This window comes from Syngnathoides biaculeatus, chromosome 15, assembly GCF_019802595.1.
Source record: "Syngnathoides biaculeatus isolate LvHL_M chromosome 15, ASM1980259v1, whole genome shotgun sequence".
Classification (NCBI taxonomy): domain Eukaryota; kingdom Metazoa; phylum Chordata; class Actinopteri; order Syngnathiformes; family Syngnathidae; genus Syngnathoides; species Syngnathoides biaculeatus.
In genome coordinates this window covers 24,559,963-24,583,749 of record NC_084654.1, presented here as the reverse complement: position 1 = coordinate 24,583,749, position 23,787 = coordinate 24,559,963, and the positions used below count along the sequence as shown (strand labels likewise).

Genomic DNA, 23,787 nt, shown 5'->3' with positions numbered 1-23,787 from the left:
ATAATAACGATGGATTTCTCAAATACAATTAAAAACAAAACAAAACAAAAAAAATCAGTTTTTCCGTTTGCGTGTCAGCATGTGACCAATCAACGACGAGCGCACTGCGCCGTTCGCAGTTCTGCGCGCCGCAGTCGGGTTTCAGCGTCAGTCAAACGGGCAACGAGAAAAGAAAATTTCCTCCCCGGTTTGTGAAAAACGGAAAGGAAAAAAAGTCACAAGTCAAGTCTCCTGGTCCGGGGCGTCATCGGGACCCTCCTCCGGGTCGACGTTTTCCTCCAAAGGGGCTGCGGCGTCCGTGTCCTGGCTTTTGGGCGGGATCGTCTGGTGGCACATGGGGCACGTCCCCTGCACGTGGAGCCACTTGCTCAGGCAGTTGGCGTGAAACAAATGCTCGCAGGACGTGACCACTGCCGACTTCATCTCCTGTCAACACGGACGGCATGCGCAAATCGCCTTCACACTCGGTAGAAGTGATTACCGTCATTTCTGGCCGATAAACCGCAACTATTTTTCACACGCTTTCAACGCTGTGGCTTGCGCGGTGCTGCGGCTAATTTTTGCATTTTTTTTTTCTAACGGCTGCAAGCGGGCACTGGAGCAGAAAAGGTTAAGAGTGAGTCTGGTGGAATACATGTGCCGAGGAAGTGACTTTTACCGCTATGTTTTTTTAACCGGCCCTGTTAGCGCTGTGCTAGTGTGTCGCTGCTGCGTTACTGCCACACCTCAGTGATTTTTACCGGTATGTTAGCACTGCACTAGCCTTTAGCGCTTGTGCTAGCGTGTTGCTGCCGTGTCTCAGTGATATTTACCAATGTGTGTTTTTTAACCAGCCCTGGTAGCGCCGCGCTGGCGTTAGCTAGCAAAAAAAACCAAAAAAAACGTTTTTGTGCTTTTTGTAGTCAGAAAGGCACGTTATTACATCACGAGTGCTAAGGAGCCATTCAGCTTTTTGCGGCGGATATTTTTCAATTCCAACAGGTACCGACCAGGAAGCAGATGGCACAGACGTCGTCGTGGCGCCGCAGCTGCCGCGGCGTGGCGCGAGGCAGCGAGTTGATCTTCTTGACCGCCTCCAGCCGCAGGAGGAAGCTGCGCCAAGCCGACTGCGCCCGCAGCCACACGTTGCAGTACGAGTGGATGACGATGACCGAGGCGCCCATCCAGCTCCACTCGCCCAGCAGCGATTCCCAGGCGCCGTACGCCACCACGCACAGCGCCACCGCGAACTCCAGCGCCCGGCTCACGGCGTTCACCCAGTAGATGACCTCGTCCAGGTTCTCCACCGGCTCGCCGCGGAACAGCTCCGCCATGAAGAGGGCGTAGATGAACAGCGTGCCCGTGACCTGCGCCGCCAGAACGGACGCCGTGTTTGTCAAGTACAAAATTTGGATCAAAAACCACACCGAAGAGTAGGGATGGGCTCGGCAAAGGTGCTGATGTGCCCTTCGATCGGTACGCCGGGACGACTGGACACTTGCACTGAAAATTGGAAAAGCTAGCGTTGAAAGTTGGCCCTTGAAACAATCCACGCCCCTTCGAAAACCGCAAAATGTCTAACTTCCTGTGTCTTTTTGGGGATGACCTCTTGAGACTCTTTCGTGAGTCCCCTCATGACGGACATATCCCCAGTTATTACATGTTGCTACCTTTAAGGACACAATTTCCAGAGAGGCGCTGTTGAACCAAAATGGACGCTTCCGACTTCCTGTGAGCCTTTATTCTGAGTCTGCTAAATTTGATTTTGGCTTCTGCAGCTGAAATTTCCAAGGACACTTGAGAGGCAGCTCCTTGTAACCTTCTTTCTTGACGTAATCCCGATGGAAATGTCTACGTTATCTCATGGTGCTTCACTCCAATGGCTGCAGGGGCTGAATTTGTACCGTAATTAATTTTTTGTTGTTTTTTTTTTTTTTTTTTTACATGCTTTCAACCCTGCGGTTTATGCGCTGATGCGGCTAATTTGTGCATTTTTTTCTAACGGCAGCAAGGGGGCACTCGAGCGGAAAAGGTAAGAGTGAGACCGGTGGAATATATGTGCCGAGGAAGTGACTTTTACCGGTCCGGCCCCGTTAGCGCTGCGCTAGCGTGTTACTGCCGTCCGTGTCTCAGTGATTTTTACCGGTATGTTTTTCTTTTTTAACCGGCCATGTTAGCGAGGCGCCGCTAGCATTAAACTCTCTGCGCACCGTCTTACTTTGTAAATATCCCGTGTTTCGATGTGGGCACTTGCGCCTTTCACACGACTGCGGCGTATGTACGTACCAAACGGTATTTCCTTTCGAAATGTACTGGGTGAGGCTTATAACCAGGTGCGCTCTGTAGGCCGGCAATTCCGGTATCTTAATGTCGTCCAATAGTCTTGTCCTGTATACGTGGTTCAAACTTGATCGCAATCAGACAAAATCTCCAGGAAGAGTTTGTCTTTGGAGAAACAAAGAAAAGATTTCAAATGGTCCAGCTACCTGGAGGGAGGTCAGCATGCAACCGGCCACCAAAATGAGGAGCCAGAAGTCCATGTGGAAGAACTGTGAGATCTTATAGGCCATGAACACCGGGAAGACCAGCAGAAGGAGACACATGCTGAGCCCCCGCAAGTGCTTGCACACGCTCCTGCAAGAAAAGACCAACTAGGTTGAAGTCATTTCAGGAGTTTCATTCGGACAGAAAAAAAATCGAGTTTGGTTGCTATCTTGAGGTGGCTCGCAAGGTTTTGACAGACTGCGTTGAGGAGTTTAACAAAAGTAGTGTGGCCGCGCATATCGTATATCTCAGGAACCAACATGAAGTGAGTTGAGGAGCTTCGTCGGTTGCCTTCATCAGGCGGCGACACACCCAGTCAATAAGTCGCGTTTTTGTCTACGTAGAAATTGATTGTGTGCGCCATTGCAGCACGATAGCGGAGAGACGGGTTCCGTCGGTCCGGAGAACCTGTTGCGGGAGGCGGCCAGGGCCAGGACGACCGGGTGGGTGAGCTCGCCCATGGACTGGAGCGTGGACGTGGCCACGATGAAGAGGATGATGCTGAGCAGGAAGGTCCGCTGCATGCTCTGCATGCCCAGCAGGCCCGTCTGCAGGGCGAGCAGCAGCAGCGTCACGCCTTCCGTCACCCCCCTGAAAACCACACAAGATAAGCAGGACCCTCGATCGCTCGCTCCAGTTCAACAGCGACGTTCTCTGTCGCCTCGGAGACGGCGCAGTATCTACACTGCCTTGATTACCAAAGCAGTACCGGGCTTAAAATACTAAAGATCGTTCCACAAGGCTAACGGGCGACCTTTGCATGACGTTGTCGTTGCGCACGGCGTCGTAGCCCCCCAGGCACAACTTGCAGAGGTTGAGCAGGCCCAGAGCCGAGTAGGACACCACGAAGGTCAGACCCAACAGGGAGTACGGCGTGGCGCAGCATTCGGTAACGCTGCCGACGCACAACAGAACAACTTCTACCTCAGGGACAAGTAAAACAAGTCCAAGTCAAGTAGAAATGGCTAGAAAAGAGCACGACAACCACCAAATGTTTGACTTGATAATTCAGTACACGACATTGTACTTTGTTTGCTTCAGTACTAGGCTATTTTTTTGTTCTTATCTGAAATTCTACTTAAGTGTCGAGAGTGCAAACTGATCCACAGTCACTTAGGTGCCATGGAACTACGTTGGCTTGAGTTGAGGAGATTCATTCAGACCAGAAAGAGTGGTGTTGAGGAACTATTTTTAAGTGAGGTGAGGAATTTCTTTTAAAGAAAAACAGCGCAACGCTCCCGTCGTGCGGGATTTTGGTGCTGAGGAACGATGCGGTGCGAGTTGAGGAGTTTCATTGATAGCAAAATACCCGTTTGCCACGATCTTCTTGTCAAGGAACTATGTTGAAGTGAGTTGAGTAGTTTCATTAATACAAAACTAGTTATTTTCCACCATCTTTGTGGGATCTCGATATGAATCAACTGCAAATTTGAAGTATTCGCAGCAGGGCTGTGTCTCCGTCCTACGTGAATGGCGGAGGTTTTGCTGCACTTTTGCCACATCCGTGCCAGGTACAATTTAAGTTTGTGACACACAAACACACAAATACAGAACCAACGAGCGCTTCCCCACCCTGTGAGGAGGAAGAACAGGACACCCTGATGGGCGGCGCCGGACCCCACGTTGGAGCACAGGTGGACTGCGAACAGGACCGACCAGAAGACGCTGAAGAGGACCGGCACGGCAAGCTGGCTCCACAGGGAGATACCCAGCGCCAGCAGGCGGGACAGCGCCACCACCTATGCAGTATATTTTCATATTCGGTTAAATTGAAAAAGAAAAGGATGGGGGGGGGGGGGGGGCCTCGACTTACGAATGACCCGATTTACTTACAAGCTGATATTTTGTCTGGATTTCTGAGTAAAAACTAGACGCTGGAAGGAAACGCCACAACGGGCAGCCATTCGTCAACAACTCTTCCAAAAAGAAGCACCGTGTTTAGCCAACTTACATAACTTAGCTCAATGCTAACGCAAAAGGCCATAGAGGGGCTAACAAACTCGTATCAATGTTGGATATTTAAACTCTGTTTAATGCACGTTCATAATAAATACTTGAAAAACTAAGAAATAAAAGTTGGGTGCCTGTGAGCAAAGCTCTTTTCAGAGGCAAAGTTACGTGGTTTGATTAAAAAAAAATGCATGTAATTCCTTTTATTTTATGTTTAGTTTGACATTATACCTCACTCGGGAAGGGCAATCTTGCGCCCAAATCAAGCCGGCTCGAATCTCCCAAAACGCAAAAGTGGAATCATTCGCGAGCAGAGCTACGACTCGAGCGAGCGTCAAAGCGAAAGTGAAAGAAAAACACGATGCACCTCCATCTTGAATGACAGCGCCGCCTTGGTGAGGCGGTAGAGCCCAAAGAGCAGGAAGAGGCCGACGGCGACCTCGGAGAGCGTCGCGGCGAAGCCGGAGACGGCCAGGAGGTCGGACGCGTCGGGGGTTCCTAGGCGGGCCAGCAGGGGGAGCGTTGGCGCCGAGAAGAGCCACACTTTGCGCGTTTTCATCAGGAACGCGCAAAGTGTGCTCAGGATGAGCTGAGCTGAAGGAATACAAAGTGCGCTTGTGATGATGGAAAGGCACAAGTTTGAAGACAGAAGCATGACTTGAAACTGAAATCATAGCCCTTTTATATAACCATCATTCGAAACCCTCACTTTAGGTTTGCCCTGTTTGAAACCCTGGCCGGAAACCGGAGTACCCTTGTTTGAATCGCCAACCTCGTCTTCACCCATTTTTGGGACATCCTCCATTTTTCCCCTTGAAAAATATATCCTTTAATGAGCAAGGTCCTATTTTTGGGACGATCTACTAAGAAAAGCAAAAGTACCCTCTCGTGGGCAGCGTCCCATTTTGGGGACGAGATTGTAAAGGAGTTAAGTTATCATATAACTTAACCATAAACGAACAAGAAATGTTATTTCCTTGATTGTGGCCTGTTGGGAGACTTTTATCTCAATAAGGCAAAAAATTGCCTCCCTGCGCATGAATGGGTTAAAAACCTTAAATCCTAAAAAAAAAAAAAAAAAAAAACAATCTTCAAACCCGAATTTGAAAAGCTCGACTTGAAACCCCAAATGGCTCTTGAAATCCTATTTTGAAACCCAAATGATCGTTTGAGACTGAAATTCAATATTTAACAAAATTTGAAAGCCTAATTTAAAAACTCCATAATTTGAAAGTATAACACTGTCTTGATAACATAACTCTAAACGTGACTGGAAAGCCCAATTTGAAACCCTCGCCCAGGCTTGAAACTTTTAACAATGTTTTTAAATAATAATTTGAAAACCTGACTACTCGTTGGAAACGCTGATCTGAGTTTCCAACCGTAATCGTGTTTTTTTTTTTTTTTACATTCACCTGAGTATTAATTTAATAATTCATAATAATAAATAATATTTATAATAATAATTTATTGAATTTTTATTGTATTAACTAATTGTTAAGTATTATTATTATTAGTAATATTATCTGTATAAATATTAACAATCTATTTTCAATGACGTCACTTGAAACAATTAACAGCAAACGTGACGACGTGACGCTCCAGCGGGTGGGAACGCGTTCAGTGGTGCTTGGTTCCCAGAACTCACGTATCAGCGCCCAAAGGAATCTTTCGAAGGCACCGAGGTCGTCGGAGAGCGCCCCCTGGCGCCGGGCCTGCAGCTCCCCCAGGACGTACTCCCTGGAAACGGAAGGACAAACGGCCGCGGCCTTCTCAGTACAACATCGACGCAATGAACGAATGAACCTGATCGACTTTAAAACGCACACCTCGGCTTGAGCCCTTCATTTGAAAGCCGGAACCTCGCGATCCAGTTTCGGAGATGTATTTGCACGTACGTACTTTGAGAGTTGGTGTCCCACGAAGAGCAGCATGGCGGCCAGAACGTGGAGGTAGACGCTCACGATGTGTCTCAGAGGCAGCACCAGCAACACGCTGATCAACAGCTGACCTGAACACACGTTTACAGTCGCGAGCAAGCTAAATGGAAATAATGCTCGTACACGCGTTTCCACCAACTTGCGCAGTCCAAAATCCACGGGTTGGGGGGGGGGGGGGACGACGACAAACTGTGGTTTAGAGCACCAACATTTGTTTGAAACTCTAAACCTGACTTGAAACCCTCATTGGAAAGCCCAACTTTTATTTGAAACTGGAACGCTAATTTGAGACCCGAACCCTGTGGAGACAACCAGATTTAAAATCCCAACTCATTTTATTCACAGACTACAGTCAACCCCAGAAAAAAAAAAAGTCCAGTCTGTCGCCAATAGCCAAAATCCACACTTAATTGAACCCCACAATGCCACAAGATGGTGGGAAACTCCTCACTTCACTTCGACATACTTGGCACCAATGTAAAACAAGATGGCGCCAGTGAGTTTTCAAAAAATAACGGACGAACATGCAGTATGACAAAAACGCGGGAAAATAGATGGAAAACACGAAAATTAACTTAAAAGAAAAGCAACCTATTTGCATGTTTAAAAAATATTAGATAAAGAAAGAAAAATACCATTAGAATATTAAGTAGCAGAGGATATTGGAAAAAATGTGAAAAACACAAAACTATTACTAAAATTACAACCTTGGTATTATACTATTACAAAAAAAATACACAAACAAGGAAAATAATATACATTTGAAAGAAATAAGAAATGTACAAATATTATTTTGCCATAATATTATCCATCCATTTACTGAGTTGCTTATGCTCACAATTTTGATGCGAGAGTGCTGAAGTCAAAGCACTCCCGCAACCCTTGTGAGGATAAGAGGCTCATGGATTGTGTGCTGGAGTCTATCCAGCTAACTTCAGGAAGGAAGTTCAAGTACACCAAAGTTTGACTAAAAACAAATATTAAACGAAAAGTTTTTACAACCGAAATATTAGTGGAAAATACAAATATTAATACAAAAATATCAAATGAAAAACAAATAAAAATACAACATATGAAGGAAACTGTTTGAATATTAAAAGAAGAAGAAAAAAAACATTCACTCACCAATGTAGAACATGTCGCAGATGACCCATCGGTACTTGCAGAACATGTGTTCGTTTTTGGCCCTGAGGTGCTCCGTTAAGGCCACAATATCATATTTGTATAGCATGTCCAGCACGAGGATGCACGGCACCCTTAGGGCCACGTTCGCCAGCTCTTCTAGTCGAGCCATCCCCACAGATTAAATATTTAAAAAAAAAATAATAATAATAATAATAATAATACTTTTGGGGGGAGAAGAGGAAGCGGTTCGGATGGTCACGTAGCGACCATTTCGTTCACTTTCTTTCGTTCATCTGAAACAGAAAGCAAAACTCCCGATCAACTCTACAGTTAATGCACACCGATACTTTTACATGTAATATATTACAGTCTACATTCAAAAAATACACGACGTGAGCACATCTTAAATGAGAGTTGCGAATAATCGGTTAGGAAGGAGAATTTACGTTGCAGAGGACCTACCCTCCTCGTTAGCAAGCCGAAAATAAAGAATGGGAAGGAAAAAAAAAATCTTTACATGTCGGAAGTTCACTTACAAACTCCCGGAAGTAAAAGTTTGCATGAAAAAAAGAATTATTATAGGATGATTTAAAGTTCGGTAAGCAGGACGTAAAACCAATGTTATGATTCCGGTGGTTGTCGCGGCCACTTCCTGTATACGTCAGAGCAGAACAGGCCAATCAGAAAGCGGGAAACTTGGATTATTTTATTGAAACTAAACTATTGAAAATGACTATACGTATTTATAACGAATCAAAACCACCGTAAAGTGACATTTATAACAAATAAATAAAATAAGAGCTACGAGATGATTTAAGCAACTGTGGCCACTTCCTGTAATCGTCACAGCAGAAGGGACCAATCAGGAGGTACTTGACATTTACAATGAAAAGTATTCATTTTTTTACGAATCCAACATGAATATAAGACTGTAAAGTTGTGAAAATGTAAATAAAAACACGGGACGAAATAAATGCAAGAACATCGAAGCAAAGTCATGATTGAATTTCATTATGACACAAAATATTCAATGAAGAATCCACAACTACTCAAAAGTAAAAATGTGTAATTAAATATTTAAATAATAGTTAATATAAACTTTTAGGCAATGTTACATGTATAAAGTACGAAGCAAAAACAGCCACCCACCGACTTTCTGAGCCGCTTAACCTCACAAGGGTGGCTGGAGTGCTGGAGCCAATCCCAGCTGCCTTCGGGCAGGGGGCGGGGCACACCCTCAACTGGTTGCCAGCCAATCGCAGGCCGCATAGAGACAAACAACCAATCACACTCACAATCACACCTATGGGCAATTTAGAGTGTCCAATTAATGTTGCATGTTTTTGGGATGTGGGAGGAAACCGGAGAGCCCACCCGGAGAAAAGCCACGCAGGCAGTGCAAACTCCATTCGGGTGGGGATGGGATTTGAACCCCAGTCCTCAGAACTGCGGGGCAAAATGCTCTACAGCTGCCCCACTGTGCCACCTAGGCATATAACATATAAATTGCAAATATTAGACAATATCAAACAAAAAATAATAATAGGCGAGTATTACAAATTAAATGAATTATTAGACGATATATTTGAAAAATACAATAGCATTGTAAATATCAGCAAAACAACATTAAAAGAATAAGATTAAAAATCCAAAAATGTGAGGAAAAACTTAAAAAAAATAGAAAAATATGCACATACTGGATGTAAAAATACTAAAAAAAAAAAAAAAAAAAAGAATTGTATAGAATGACAATTTTGCTCTTTACCAATTAAGCTTTTATCTCTGTGAAGCATTTTGGGTTGCAGTTTTTTTATGGATGACAAGTGTTGAAGAAATAAAACTTGATTCATCGACTGACTTTTAGCGATGCATATTTAATCATCAGCCGCAGCATAAATAAAACAGTAAGTTTTCATATTCCCAGCGTGAGTGGTATTCAAGTGCTGAGTGGGCGTGGGTGTTTGTTATTTTTTTTGTTTTTTTTTTTTAAACAGGATGTGGTCTGAATTTCGGAGAAAATTGTTGGCGGCAAGACAGGCTGCACACAACAAAGAAAAAAAAAATGAAAGGGGAAGCAACATCGGATCCACGCACAGCCGCTTGCTGACGAATCATCACACTAAAAATGCTTTTCAGGCACAAATAAACGTGACGAGTCCCGAGGATGGGAAAGTCCAAATTGACCTCTCGCTGGAATGAGTCACGACATAGTAATAAGTCATCCGATCAAAAAGACTTCCAGACACTACTTTAAAAGCTTAACCCTGAAACTCTGATCCGAAAACCGAACGCTAGTTTGAAACCGTCTTGAGGCCCCTTTTACTTTTTCATTATGTGAACCCTACTTCGAAATATGTAACTCGGGCTTGAGACCAAAACCGGGTTTGAAACTCGTCCTCCGTTTCCAACTCTGATCTGAAGGCTTAACGCCGTCTCGCCGCCCTTGAAAGTTGTGACGCCGGCTCGAAAGCGTGAACGTCCGCCGTGATGATCCTTTGACCTCCCGTTTGAACTTTTGGGCCGTTTGCCTTTGGAGGTTCTTTGAATCGACTTCATTCAAACACGTTCATTGATCGCAAATGATTAGAATGTGCTAACGTGACATCTTCGGTTTTCTTTTCGTAGCATTTTCGAGAAGACGGCACTATGTCAGTTTTCCATGTTAATCTTGTGTAATCGATGTAGATGATATCATTTTTTTTTTTCTTCAGCCCCTCCCCCTTTCTGCCTCTCGCCCTCCCCCCCCCCCCGTCCGTCTCCCCTCCTAAGCGTGCGTCCTCCCCGCTCATTCCCCGCACATGCAGCGCGCAGAGCAGGATGAAAAAGTCAGCGTCGGCCTTCGTCGTCGTCCTGGCCGCGACATTTTGGGCGGCGGGTGACGCCGGCGACGACACCGAGACCGCCGCCGGCACCACCGCGACCCCTGGGCTGACCTCCACGGCGAGGTGGACGACGACGCTCGGAGCGGAGAGGAAAGAAAACGACGAGAAGGAGAAGCTGGCGCTGGGTATGACCGACCAGACCGCGAACAACCTTGACTTAAATCCCCTAATTTGAAAGAAAAACGCTCGTTTAACGCACTAACCCTGTTTTAAAATTCTAACTCTGACTTGAAAGGTTTATATACACGAGTCCAAAACCAGAATTTAAAACCCTGACATACTAGTTTGAAACCTTAACCTTGGTCCGGAACCCCCAATCCGAAACCCTAAAGCTATCCTGGAACCTTCACCCTGGGTCGATACCCTGACCACGACCCGCTCCTCCCAAAAAGTGACCGCCAACTGTAATTTGACATCATAATTCTTCTCTCGATACCCGAAGATGATGGAAAATCCTCATTTGAAAGCAAAACTCTTCTTTGAAATGCCACCGCTGTCTTAAAACTGACTTAATTTGGTACCTTGGAGTTGTCTTGAAGCCCTGATTTGAAAGTCGAGATCAAAAGTGTCATTTGAAACCTTTGTCATGTTTATGTTGGCCGTGTTATCAGATGTGGTTCAACCCCCCCCCCCCAAAAAAAAAACAACATTTCGTTCTGAGGACAAGCTGAGCTTTATGAAACGTACAGTTGAAACCAGATGTTTGAGCTCAGTTACAGCAAACAAAATTGTTTCTTTGCCAAATGCCAGAATTTTTTTTTGGCCAGCTTTTACTTCTTTCTTAAAGGAGGTTTACGCGATGATATTACTATAATATAATTTAACAATACCCAATTGATGATGTAATTTCTTTCAAAGCTTTTCATAACTTTACTAATAACATTTGTGTTATTTAGAGGCACACCTCCAGATGTGCGTCTTTAAAATAGGCACGCATGAACCACACTATTACTTTGTCTACCAATGGAAATCAGCCAGGAGGAGAATTGTGGACTCGTCTGATTCATCCTTGGGTGCAATTTCCAGATGTCTGATGGTGCCGTGTTACCTTGTGAAGATGCCGGCTGCAGCTGCTGTGACCGTGTCATTATCCATAGTGGGAACAAGTACTGCACTTCCACGGGCTGGAAAAAGGCCGCTTCCTGGAAGAAGCCTTTACTGTAAAAGATGTCAAAAAGACAGATGACAGAAAATGGCACAGGGACATTCCTGGGGCCTTACAAAAGTCAAATTTCATTGTCAATTATGAGGGAAGAAAAGAGGGAAGCTTGCAGGCCTCTGAGAACACCCACCCAACTGTGAAATAGGAGGGTGGCAGCGTCATGTTGTGGAGGCTGTTTGGCTATGCAACATTTTAATACATCAGCCAGTAATTTCAACTCAGGCGCAAATGTGACATCCATCTATCCATCCATTATCTACCGCCTTTGCGGGTCAGATCGCAGGGGAAGTAGCTTCAGCGGGGATACCCAGACTTCCCTTTCCCCAGCCACTTCTTCCAGCTCTTCCGGAGGGATCCCGAGGCCTTCCCAAGCCAGCCGAGAGACATAAGTCTCTCCGGCGTGTCCTGGGTCGTCCTCGGGGTCCTTTTCCGGTGGGACGTGCCCAGACGACCTCGCCAGGGATCCGAATCAGATGCCCAAGCCGCCTCATCCGTCTCCTCTCAATGCGGAGGAGCAGCAAGTCGACACTGAGCTCCTCCCGGATGACCGAACTTCTCACAAATTCTCTAAGGGAGAGCCCGGACACCCTGAAGAGGAAACTCATTTCGGCCGCTAGTATCCTGGATCTTGTTCTTTCGGTCACGACGCACAGCTCATGGTTGGAACGTAGATCGACTGGTGAATTGAGAGCTCGGCCGTTCCACTGAGCTCCCTCTTCACCACGACGGACCGACACAAAGTCCGCATCTCTGCGGACGCTGCACCGATCCGTCCGTCCGATCTCCCGCTCCGTTCTTCCCTCCTTCGTGAACAGGACCCCGAGCATTACCGCCAAACTGCTTCCGAGCGCCTTGTCAGTATTTTGGAGTGACAGTTGCAGAACCTTGATCTCAATCCTCTTGAAAACTGACCAGCAGACCCAAAAAGGCGAGTCCGAGCAAGGCGGCCGACGAACTTGGCTCCGTTCCGCCAGTTCTCCCTGAGAAACTTTTGCTCTACCAGGAGGAATGGGCCAAAATTGCTGCCAACTATTACCGTGAGAACCTTGTGGAAGGGTATCCAAAACGTTTGCCTCAAGTTATACAATCTCTTAATACTAACGAAAAGTTTGCTTCCGTCTGAATCCTTCTCTCGTTATTCTGACATTTGGCAAAGAGAAACAATCCAAATTGACGCGCAACAGGAAAACTTTCGTCGGATTTCAACCGTAAATCCGTCCCCGCTGGCCGCAAGCGCGCGTGCGCTTCGACCTCTGAAGTCGAGCGAAAAACGCAGCCTCGACGTTCACGTGTTGTCGTCTTGTTCGGAAGTCCGAGCAGCTGGAGAGTTGGCTTTTACACTCGACCCCGTCTCTGGTTTCACGCACCAATCGCTTATCTGGGCTTCTTCCTCCTCCTCCTGCCGCTTGCGGGGCCGAGCGAGTCAGAAAGTGGGAAAACGGGCCCCTCCGCATCCCGCATAGCTGAGCTGAGACGCGCTCCGATTACATCGAGCTCGCAGTCGAGGACTTTTAACCCCTCGCCGGAGCCTGCGGAGCTCCGTCCGCCCCGTGCGGTGCAGATGGAACGGTAACACAAGACCCTTCTTACGTAAAGTACAGCAACAGGCCTCGTTTGTCATGTAAATTCTGGACTGAACGCAGTACGTAGGGTTCGATCACTCCGTTCAGGATCGACCCGTCACTTGGTCGCCGGTTTTGGGACAGTTCAAAATTTCAATCGCAGTTGCACGGTTCATGGAAGTCTCGCACAAAAGCACTTTTTAAATCCGGACCACCCTCGCAACGTATAAATCACTTTTTTTTTTTTTTTTTTTTTTGTCCAACCGTCCATTCCACTTTCTTAGCCGCTTATCCTTACAAGGGTCTCGCGGGGAGTGCCGGAGCCTATCCCAGCTGTCAACGGGCAGGAGGCGGGGCACAGCCTGAACTGGTCGCCAGCCGATCGCAAGGCACCCAGAGACAAACAGTGGCACTCGCGATCACACCTTGGGGCAATTTAGAGCGTCCGATTAATGTCGCATGTTTTTGGGATGTGGGAGGAAACCGGAGTGCCCACCCGGAGAAAAGCCACGCAGGCACGGGGAGAACGTGCAAACTCCACACAGGCGAGTCCGGGATTGAAGCCGGGACCTCAGAACTGGATTCTTTATAGAACTTTTACAGGTATTATGAACCTCCCCAGACTCTCCTCCCGATTGGAGGCGAGCCTTTCGAGATATCCCCCACACCACTTTTTCAAATTTCCCCCGCATCGTCTCTGGAGCAATCTTTTTTGGGTGTAATAAAAGTACAGTATAGAATACGTGGAGCCTCAAACGCCGGTAAAGTCTCAACCTTTAATGTCGCAGAGCATCCAGAGATGAAATTGCTCCATGCACCGATATGAGCCGCCAACTGTCATTTGCGCTTCAATCGGATTTGAACGCACGGTGCAGCGGGGCTAACATACGGTAACGCTCTCGTTTTTCCACCTGACATAAAGATATGTAAAGGCAGAGTCCCTTATCCCTGGCCCGTTTTGCCTCAACCTCTCCGTGGAAGGGCTTTTCGGCACATCCAGGTCTTCGTCTCGGGCAAACTGGTCAATTTTGTCCTTGGGTTTGGGTCGGCCGGCCCGCAGAATTCTGCTGCTGCCGCCGCACCCGACACATTTGAAAGGCCTCCAGCGGCCTCGTTCGCAGTGCTCTACTTTTTCGACATTTCGTTATGTCATAATGGAATCCTTTTTTTTTTTTTCCTGAGACACAGCAAAGCCCAGAAAATACTTTCCGGATGCAGTTTTCACTGGGATTAATCCCCCCCCCCCCCCCTCATTTTGTGATAGCGTTATTCCAAAATGTTAAAAAATATAAAAAATAAAGCAAGGACATATTCAAACCTTCCTATAAAACACCAAATGGAGCTTAAGGCGTAGTTCAGAACCTCCGACCCTGCCGGAGAACCCAACTTTGAAAGCATAACCTTTGTTAAAAACCCGTATTTGAAAGTCAAAGCCACTAAAAGCTCGACTTTGAAACTCAAACCTTACTGAAAAGACAAAACACAAACATTTGTTCAAAACCACAACCATGTCTTAAAACTGTCATGTGAAACTCTATCCCGGGTTTTGACATCCTAACCTTGATGTAAAACCTCAATCCAGGTTTGAAACTCTTGTTTCCAACCCTGACCCTAGAACGAAAGCCATGTTCAGAACCCAAACTCTGCCTTCAAAAGGGAATTTTGTGGCTCTCTCGTCCGTCACTGATGCCAAACGTGTTTTCTTGTTCCTCCAGCTTGTCCTCCCCTGGGTCTGGAGTCCCTGAGGGTGGACGACACCCAAATCCAGGCGTCCTCCTTCCAGAGGTTTGGTCTGGGTCCTCACAGAGGCAGGCTGAACATCCAGGTTTGATTTCCCCCCAAACAATAAAAATACCATTCTCTGTTATCGTACGTTATAAAAACTATCCAGTAATTACATCGTGAAATACAATGTAAATAATTAATACTTTTTTCGCTTCATTTCAATGGCTATTGTGCTGCTCCTTCTGGGTGTAGGATGACGGAGACATCCGGATAGAACGGCACATGGTGACGTCGCAACCATTATTTTTATTTGTGGTGGATATTTAGAAGAAATGTAGTTGGACAGAACGATATTTTGAGAGGGGACCGACAGAGGGGGCGGGGGGGAGCCCCCCCCCCCCCCCAAAAAAAAAAGCCCAAGAAAGAACCAAATAACTTTGGAACAATGGTCGTACGAAATGGTATGAACTGGGCCAGGGAGTCTGAAAGCAATTACGTGTCACTTTCCAGGAGCCAACAAGTTTGCGGTTCCTCCCGGTGGTGACCTGAGAAATTCCGTGTGTGTGTGCGCTTGCAATTTTTTTCCCCCCACCAGTCGGGCATCGAGGACGGCGACCTGTACGACGGGGCCTGGTGCGCCGACTACAAGGACCGTCACCAGTGGCTGGAGGTGGACGCCCTGCACCTGACCCGCTTCACCGGAGTCATCCTGCAGGGCCGCAACACCATCTGGAGGTCAGGAAGCGGGGCCGCAAAAGCCCCCACGCACCAGGAAGTCGCGGTGTGGTGAAAAACTCAAAAAGATTTTCCTTTGTTTGTGTTTGTCCGGGCTTGGTTTTTGTTTGTGTGCGTATTTAGACGAGACTGGGTCCAAAGCTACAAAGTGCAGCTGAGCAACGACACCATCAGTTGGAAGAGCAGCATGAACGGAACGCAAGAAGCTGTAAGACTCGCACGGACCCATTTTAGATCGTCGTCTTCAGACCCTAAATTGCAAGCTTAACCTTTGCTCGAAAAACCTAAACCTACCTAGTCTTGACACCCTAAACCGGGGCTCAGCAACCTTTTTGAGGCTGAGGGCTACTTCGTGAGCACCGATCGCACGAAGGGCTACGTGACCTGTTTGCGGCAAATTTCGGACTCAGTTCATGACGCCTACATCAAATATTTTTGTTTTGATTCATTGTATTAAATGACATTACAAATTTTAATTCACGTCAGAATTTAAAGCACAAATAATGGGAACAATTTGTGGCCTGTGGTATTTTTAGAACATCCCTCGCGGGCGCCTTCTATGGTCCTCGCGGGCTACCATTCGCCCGCGGGCACCACGTGGGTGACCCCTGCCCTAAATCTTGTTTGAAATGTGAAATTGCCCCCCCCCCCCCCACCACCCTCACGCCGGAATTCAACATTCATCGCTTCGGTATGACGTAGGCTGAATCTCCGTGTCTGGCCTCGTTTTTCCTCCCGCCGACGCCACACTGACTTCCCGACCCCTCCTGCCGTCGTGTCTTGAAAAAAAAAACTAGTCGTCGATTGCAGCTTTAAACTTGATTTGAAACGCAACCACACTTAATCCTCGCTTGTTTGGAAAGGAGCGTGAAAGAGTTAAAAGGAATTGAACGCAAAGGCGGCAGGGATTGCGTAACGCTAACCGCACGAATCATTTCTCGAAGCTGCACGGCGTTCGTTCCAAAACCCGCAAAGCCACATGAATATTTCCACCCAAGTTTGTCTTCATTTTTTGTCCCATTTCCCCCGACTTGCGACGGTGTCCCAACTGAATGCAGCTCTTCGAGGGCAACGGCGACGGCGAGACTCCGGTGCTGGCCGTGCTTCCGGTCCCCGTGGTCGCGCGTTACATCCGCATCAACCCCCAAAGTTGGTACCCCGATGGAGACATCTGCCTCCGAGCGGAGATACTCGGATGCCGCCTGGACGGTACACACACGAATTTTTCTTTTAGGGAATAGATGAGCTAAACTGGAGCCGAGATCCTAAATATTACCTTGGGGGTGTGGGGGGACCAGAACACCTCGATGCAATCCACGTTTGAGGTAAAGGGGGACCAAAAACACAAAAGTGCATCCTGGTGGAGAACAAAAAAACACCATCTAACGATGTATTTTGCTGCACAACAACCACATTTTTTGGTCACCCTACCAAGACAAAGTTTCCAGGTATGGGTTGCCCTCCAATGATTACTTTTCCATTATCATGTAAGTCTTTGGTCCACCTTCACGGGTGTTTTCTGTCCACATCTTAGGATGCACGTTAGTGTTGTTGGTCACCATCGTAGCATTCATTTTGCTCCAGACTGCAAAGTGCTAACAAGTGTTTTAGGTCCCCCGCCTATAACATAATGTTAGCGTGTTAACTGACAAGTCGTTGGATCCTTCCACTGACCCAGGAGAGCTATCTTTCAGAACCAGAAGCCAGACCAAAGGATAAGTTGGATTTCAGGCACCACAACTACCAGGAGATGCGAAAGGTGACCCTTCATGACCAGAACCTTGGATCTGATCCCGTGAAAAACTCTAACCTCGCTCTCTCCCACTGCGGAAGCTGATGAAGTCGGTGGCGGAGGAGTGTCCCGACATCACTCACATCTACACCATCGGGAAAAGCCACATGGGTCTCAAGCTCTACGTCATGGAGATCTCCGATAATCCGGGCAAGCACGAACTCGGTGAGTTCTACGTTAAATCCGAGCACACTGGACACTTTGTTACGACGACGCTTTACGATCAGGCGAGCCAGAGTTCCGCTACGTGGCCAACATGCACGGAAACGAGGTCCTGGGTCGCGAGCTGGTTCTCAACCTGATGCAGTACCTGTGCCACGAGTACAAGAGGGGCAACCAGCGCGTGGTGCGCCTCATCACCGAAACTCGGATTCACCTTCTTCCCTCCATGAACCCGGACGGCTACGAAGTGGCTTACAGCAAAGTACGTCTTCCTTCTCGACAGGGAGTGCGAAAACCCGAAATGAAACTCTTGGCGTTCCTCAGGGCTCCGAGCTGGCCGGCTGGGGCGAGGGACGGTACACCTTCGAAGGAATCGACCTGAATCACAATTTCCCAGATCTCAACACCATTATGTGGGACGCCCAAGAGGTGGCGGAGGACCCGTCCAAAGTGCCCAACCACTACATTCCGATTCCAGAATACTACACTAAAGAGGACGCCTTGGTAAGGGAACACATTAAAAACTAGAGCATGCATTGTAAATGTGGAGTGAGGTGGGGGGCTGGGGGATCAGTTAGCTTTTCACTTTGGGCCATTGTAGAACAGGGATCAAAGACCATCAAAATGCAACCAAGAATATGAGTCAAGATACACCAAAATGTTTTCTGGACGAAAAACACTGATTTAGTATACGACAGACAAGAAACAAGAAGATACCTTCTAGGAGAGGGACGATTAAAAAAAAAAAAAAAAACAAAACAAAATAATGTACCATAAATGGAGGACCGAACGTATCAAAATGGATTCTGGGAAGGTGACCAAAAACTCAAAAATGCATCGCAGGAACAGGATTGAAAAAAGAAACGGCAAAAAAAATATCCTGGGGGAAACCAAAGTCATTCCGGGAAAGGGGACACTAAAACACTAAATCCGTCTCAGATGAAGGATACAAAAATGTTAAAGGGTGGAACATACCCGTCATCCTCTCCACACGGTACAGGAAAGTCCACCCGAGAACGGGGACCCAAATTATGTGAGAGGGAGATGGGAGACTAAAGGCACCAGTAAGATGATTTGTGATCTGGTCGGCGGTCGTTCAGGTGGCCTCGGAGACACGCGCCGTGATCAGCTGGATGCAGGACATCCCGTTCGTGCTGGGGGCCAACCTGCACGGGGGGGAGCTGGTGGTCACGTACCCGTTCGACGGCACCGAGGGCTGGGCCCCGCAGGCCCACACGCCCACCGCCGACAACGCCTTCTTCCGCTGGCTGGCCACCGTGTACGCCTCCACCAACCTGGCCATGGCCAATCCCGAGCGCCGCCCGTGCCACTACGAGGACTTCCAGGTGCACAACAACATCATCAACGGCGGAGCCTGGCACGTCGTGCCCGGAAGTTAGTCTGCGCACACTTTCACGTTGCACGATGAAACTTTTGCTTGGCTCGGAAGACCGTTTTGAGAAAATTCAGCCAGTTTCCCTCGGTAACATCAAATTTGGTTGGCATGTCTTCCACGCGTAGACCATCCATAAAGTCTCAAGAAGCTATGCTATGCTATGCTATGCTATGCTAGACAGCCATTTTGCTTTGATCGATATCCCTCTCTTTTGCACTTCCTTCATGTTTCTAAGGATTCAATTCTAATTCATTTTTATTCAATGTTACGTAGAGGTCGTGCACCTACGTCACCGAAATCACGTGACTGGCCGCAAGTGGCGGTCAAACAAAGCATTGTTCGTTGCCAAGTCCGTTGAGACAAAACGAAAATATGTCTCCCAGAGTTTTGTCCGATACCGTTTAACATTTAGAAGAGGATAATAAACGAAGGAAAAATGAGAGACACTTGGCATCGAGGACCCATATTTAGTGCCAAAGTCGATGTTTGCGCCGATAAGAAATTGGACTCTTAACCCGCTTCTGCTTGTCTTGGCCAACTGGATCTACACATGGATCTGCTGAGTAAGTTTGGAAGCGTAGAAAAGTCTGGACGCATACAAATACTTTGTTGCTGGATCGGTTCTCAACGGGGAGACGGCTCGTGAAGGCGGAGGCGTGTTCGGCTACACGTTAACCATTGCCGAAATCCAGCGATCTTTTCAGCTAGCATTCAATACAAATACCGATATTTAAATGAATGACCCCTGGTTTTACACAAACTCGCATTCATTAATTACGATTGGAAAAAAAAAAAGAGGACTGGGAGTCGGCTCCTCTGTACACAGACGCGTATTGCGGCTACACACACACCTCTAAACTTCTCTGAGACTTTTTTTTTTTTTTTTTAAATAAGCATTGTTCTCAAATGAGTAAATTTGGAATTAGAAATACTTCTTCATAATTTGAGATGAAGAATAATTCCTACCTGAAACGAACCAATCGGTACACAGGCACGTTTCACCGGCGGAATCCGTCGATCTTTTCAGCTGCTGTTCCATAGAATGACCTCTTGGAAGATCGGTCTCGTCTGTTGCGACAACCAACCGCGATACAGGTCTGGGTATTGGAAATATTCTCTTCCGGTTCGATGTCGAGCAGCTCCTTTTGACCGGCAATACGGCGCCGTGAAAACGGTGACGTCACGTGCACGAGCTCTATAAGAGGTGCGCTGGCGGGGGCTGTCGGGAATTTGTCTTCCTCCTGGGGTGGGTCAAGGGTCAGAAAAGCAATGGAGAAGAACTGCTTCACACCCAGACTTGACGACGGTCGCGTCCTCGTTGTCAGGCATGAACGATTTCAGCTACCTGCACACCAACTGCTTGGAGGTGACGGTGGAGCTTTCCTGCGACAAGTTTCCTCACGCCACTGAACTTCCTGTCGAGTGGGAGAACAACAAGGAGTCGCTCCTCCTCTTCATGGAGCAGGTCGCTTAACGTCGCACTCGGGCCACAGTAGAAAATGCTTCATCGTCAGAACAATCGTTATAGCATTTATTCACGGGTTATGATCCCTTCTTGTAAATTATGGCCACAGAAAAATATAACTTGGTTATCAGATGTATTTAAAGACAAACTAAATATTCTTTCAAATATTATTTTTCATGAAAAATTAAGACGATTGATAAGATATTCTCTATATATTCTAAGATAATTCTTTTACAAATTTCTTTTTTGAATTGATTTTTTTTTCTTTTTAGGGCGTTTTGACCACAAAATAGTTTCATAAAATTATTCAGCAAAAAAAAAAAAAAAATTAACAAAAAAATGTAAAATACATCAAAACTTTGCTCTTGTTGATTACTTTATTTAAAAAAAAAATCCAACTGTGGATAATTGAATGACTAACTACTTTAGACTATTCTTAGGATTTTTTTTTTTTTTTTTAATATTTCTGGTCAAAATGAAGATTTTCTCCTCCCAAATGCCGACGTTGGAATCCTGACGTTTTTCCCTTCGGACATTTTTGACGGTCTTGAGCATTTTTCCTCTCTCGCTACGTCCAGGTCCACCGAGGCCTGAAAGGGGTGGTCCGCGACAAGGAGACCAAGAAAGGAATCCAAGACGCCGTGATCAGGGTGGAGGACCACGAGCACGACATCCGATCGGGTGAGGCGTGAAAACCGACGACGGGCCTCGACGGCGACCTTGGCGCTGACCTCCCTCCCTCCCTCCCAACTCCCCCAGCCGCCGACGGGGACTACTGGCGCCTGCTGAACCCGGGCGACTACAAGGTGGCGGCGTGGGCCGAGGGCTACGTCCCGGCCGTGCGCCACTGCCGCGTGGGCGCGGAGCCCCGCGCCACCGTCTGCGACTTCACGCTGACGCGGACGCCCGCCCAGCGGCTCAAGGACATCCGGGCCAAGGGCGGCAAGATCCCGCAGGACCTGCAGCTGCGCCTGCGGGCGCTGCGTCTGCGCAAGCTGCGCGCCAGCACCAAGGCCATCAACCGGCGGCGAGAGGGCCAGCGGACGCAGCCGCGGCAGAACCGGAAGGCCCGATCCTTGCCCTTGGCGTTCTGAGGTTCGCTGGGGGGGCCACATTAGGTTTCATCTGATGATGCTGTCCGAGTGTACGGTTACTTTTTTATTTTTCCTAATTATTAATTCATGGAGGACTACTAGGGCCAGGTTTTTCAATACTGTATTATTTAGTATATTGTAAAGGAAGAGGTTTTTAATTGAAAAAAAAAATCGTCTTGTGCGTACCATAAAAAAAAAAAAAAAAAAAAAAAACATCTTATACATAAGGACATTTCTCTAAAAACACTTTTTGGAAAAAGTACTTCGATAGGCTCAAATCTCATACGACGAGATTTCAAATTCTTTGCTTTTCTTGTAAATTCCAAATCACAGAAAACTCAACGTTTTTTTTTTCTTCAGGAAATCTCAAAAAATGAGCACACGAGATTTTGCGAAAAAATGGAATCCTACGACAATAAAGCAGTCTTTTAATCAATACAGATGAAGATGAATGTTAATATTTAAAAATAAATCAGACTCCATGCTTAATGTGAGAGTAAATATTACTATATTAGTAATTTCATGACATCTAGCCCCTTCTTAAACGATTTCTTTTTTTTTTTTATATTATTCTAAGAATAACAACGTAATCTGCATAATTTTGCAAGTAGAATCTCATTGCATAATTGTACTTTATGGCCGTAATATTCCTTCTTTGGAACTGTGACGAACGAGTGAAAGCAGACAAAGCGAACGTCGTCCACGCGTGACGTCGACGACAAACTGTATGAACGTTTCGTTGTTTTTTTTGTTTGTTTGTTTGTTTTCCCCTGTCAAAAAGTGTCAGCTGGTCTGATGTACAATTGTTGTTTTTTTTTTTGTTTGTTTGTTTTCCCCTGTCAAAAAGTGTCAGCTGGTCTGATGTACAATTGTTGGTTTTTTTTTTTTACATTGATTCACGTCTAACACGACCACACTGGCTCAAATAATAATATTAATAAAAATATTCCTTTTCACGTATTTGACTGGACTAGAATCATTTTTTGCTTTTTGGCAGCGGAACAACAAATAACAAAACCAAGCAAACTACATTTTTCATGACAAAGTACCTTTTTTTTTTTTTTTTTTTTTAATTCATAACTCAGGATGGGTTGATGTATGAATACAACATGGCCGCCCGCCCGCCCGCCCACCCGTGTACAAGGACACACGAGGAGCAAAAAAAAAATTTCCGTTGAATTCATATTTTATGCTTACTTCAGTCTTACAATTGGAGAAAAGCGGGCGAACTTCACGTCCAGTTCGGGGAAAAACCCAAAGACACACACACAACGCACACACACACACACACACACAACCCGCGCAAAAGACGACAATCGGAATTATGAAGAAATAAATAAGTCGACAAACGTTTCCCTGGCTTGGCAAGCGAATGACTTGGAAATGTACCGTGAACGCGACAACAAATTTTGCTCGTTCGGATGTCATAAATATTAGGGCCACACTGGAAAGAAAAAAAAAATGGCAGAGAATAAAGTCATAATTTTATGAGAGGGGGGAGAAAAATATTCTGGACTCCTTCAGAGCATCCCATTAGAAGTGTTATCATATATATATATATATATATATATATATATATATTATATATATATATATTTTTTTTTTAATAATAAATCGGCATATTAAAGTCGGCGCTTGACGAGAAGAAATGTCTCAGTTTTACAAAAAGTTGTAGAAATTATTTCTTTTCCAGAAACTCCGAATATGAACGTCATCGTCAATTGAAAAAGTGGATTTTTCTTCCCCTGTAAAATTGGAATCCAAACGCATTAAAGGTCACATTTTGGTCAAAATTTCTTTAAACAGAAACGTTTGAATTTTTCAGAAAGTCAAAATAGCAAAATTGTTGTTTGTCAGGAAAAGATTGCACTTATATTGTATTCCAATATTAATTCTGGGGGCAAAGTATGGATAGTTTGAGAATTTTTCCCCTTAAAAAAAAAGAAAGATTTTAATATCGCTTTTTTTTTGTTTTTTTTTTTTTTTTTTTTAAAAAAAGGAAAAATGGGTGATAATATTCCACGATTGAACTTGTATTTACTGAAAAACGTTAGCGGTGACACGATGACGATGAGTCTCAAGTCGAGAAGCTGCACGGTGACGATTTTGGATTTTCCCCCGTCCAGCGTGGCCCCGACAGCCCTTGTTGATAACCAAGTTTGGTTGGTGTGCATAATACTTCACACTTGGCTTTTATCGTTTTATTTTTTTTTTCTTCAAATCGTGATCAGTTTGGAAATCTTAATCCCCCCCCCCCCAAAAAAAAAACAAAAA

The 23,787-nt window shown here is 46.0% G+C and overlaps 2 protein-coding genes across 7 annotated transcripts; one reads left to right on the top strand and one right to left on the bottom strand.

Moving 5' to 3' along the window:
* Positions 1 to 38: 38 nt before the first annotated feature.
* On the bottom strand, positions 39 to 20,420 carry zmp:0000000662 (RING finger protein 145). Of its 6 annotated transcripts, XM_061844408.1 has the most exons (13): positions 20,300 to 20,420; positions 19,921 to 20,195; positions 11,469 to 11,578; positions 7,539 to 7,831; positions 6,376 to 6,484; positions 6,122 to 6,213; positions 4,841 to 5,067; positions 4,096 to 4,262; positions 3,278 to 3,418; positions 2,932 to 3,114; positions 2,466 to 2,613; positions 990 to 1,346; positions 39 to 426 (listed from the first exon to the last, which is right to left on the bottom strand). In XM_061844408.1, the coding sequence occupies exons 4-13, from the start codon at positions 7,705 to 7,707 to the stop codon at positions 223 to 225; spliced, it is 1,797 nt and encodes a 598-aa protein (XP_061700392.1). In that variant the 5' UTR covers positions 7,708 to 7,831; positions 11,469 to 11,578; positions 19,921 to 20,195; positions 20,300 to 20,420; the 3' UTR covers positions 39 to 222. The 6 variants fall into 6 exon arrangements, with proteins under 6 accessions (XP_061700392.1, XP_061700393.1, XP_061700390.1 ...); XM_061844409.1 differs by lacking the exon at positions 11,469 to 11,578; XM_061844406.1 differs by lacking the exons at positions 11,469 to 11,578; positions 19,921 to 20,195; positions 20,300 to 20,420 and adding an exon at positions 7,985 to 8,404.
* cpxm1a (carboxypeptidase X (M14 family), member 1a) lies at positions 10,320 to 22,473 on the top strand. Its single transcript, XM_061844404.1, has 13 exons — positions 10,320 to 10,545; positions 14,860 to 14,969; positions 15,465 to 15,604; positions 15,728 to 15,812; positions 16,663 to 16,813; positions 17,299 to 17,363; positions 17,438 to 17,561; positions 17,624 to 17,820; positions 17,883 to 18,062; positions 18,659 to 18,953; positions 20,280 to 20,419; positions 20,998 to 21,100; positions 21,179 to 22,473. Exons 1-13 carry the CDS (start codon positions 10,356 to 10,358, stop codon positions 21,511 to 21,513), a joined length of 2,115 nt encoding a protein of 704 aa, XP_061700388.1. The 5' UTR covers positions 10,320 to 10,355; the 3' UTR covers positions 21,514 to 22,473.
* The last annotated feature ends 1,314 nt before the right edge of the window (positions 22,474 to 23,787 follow it).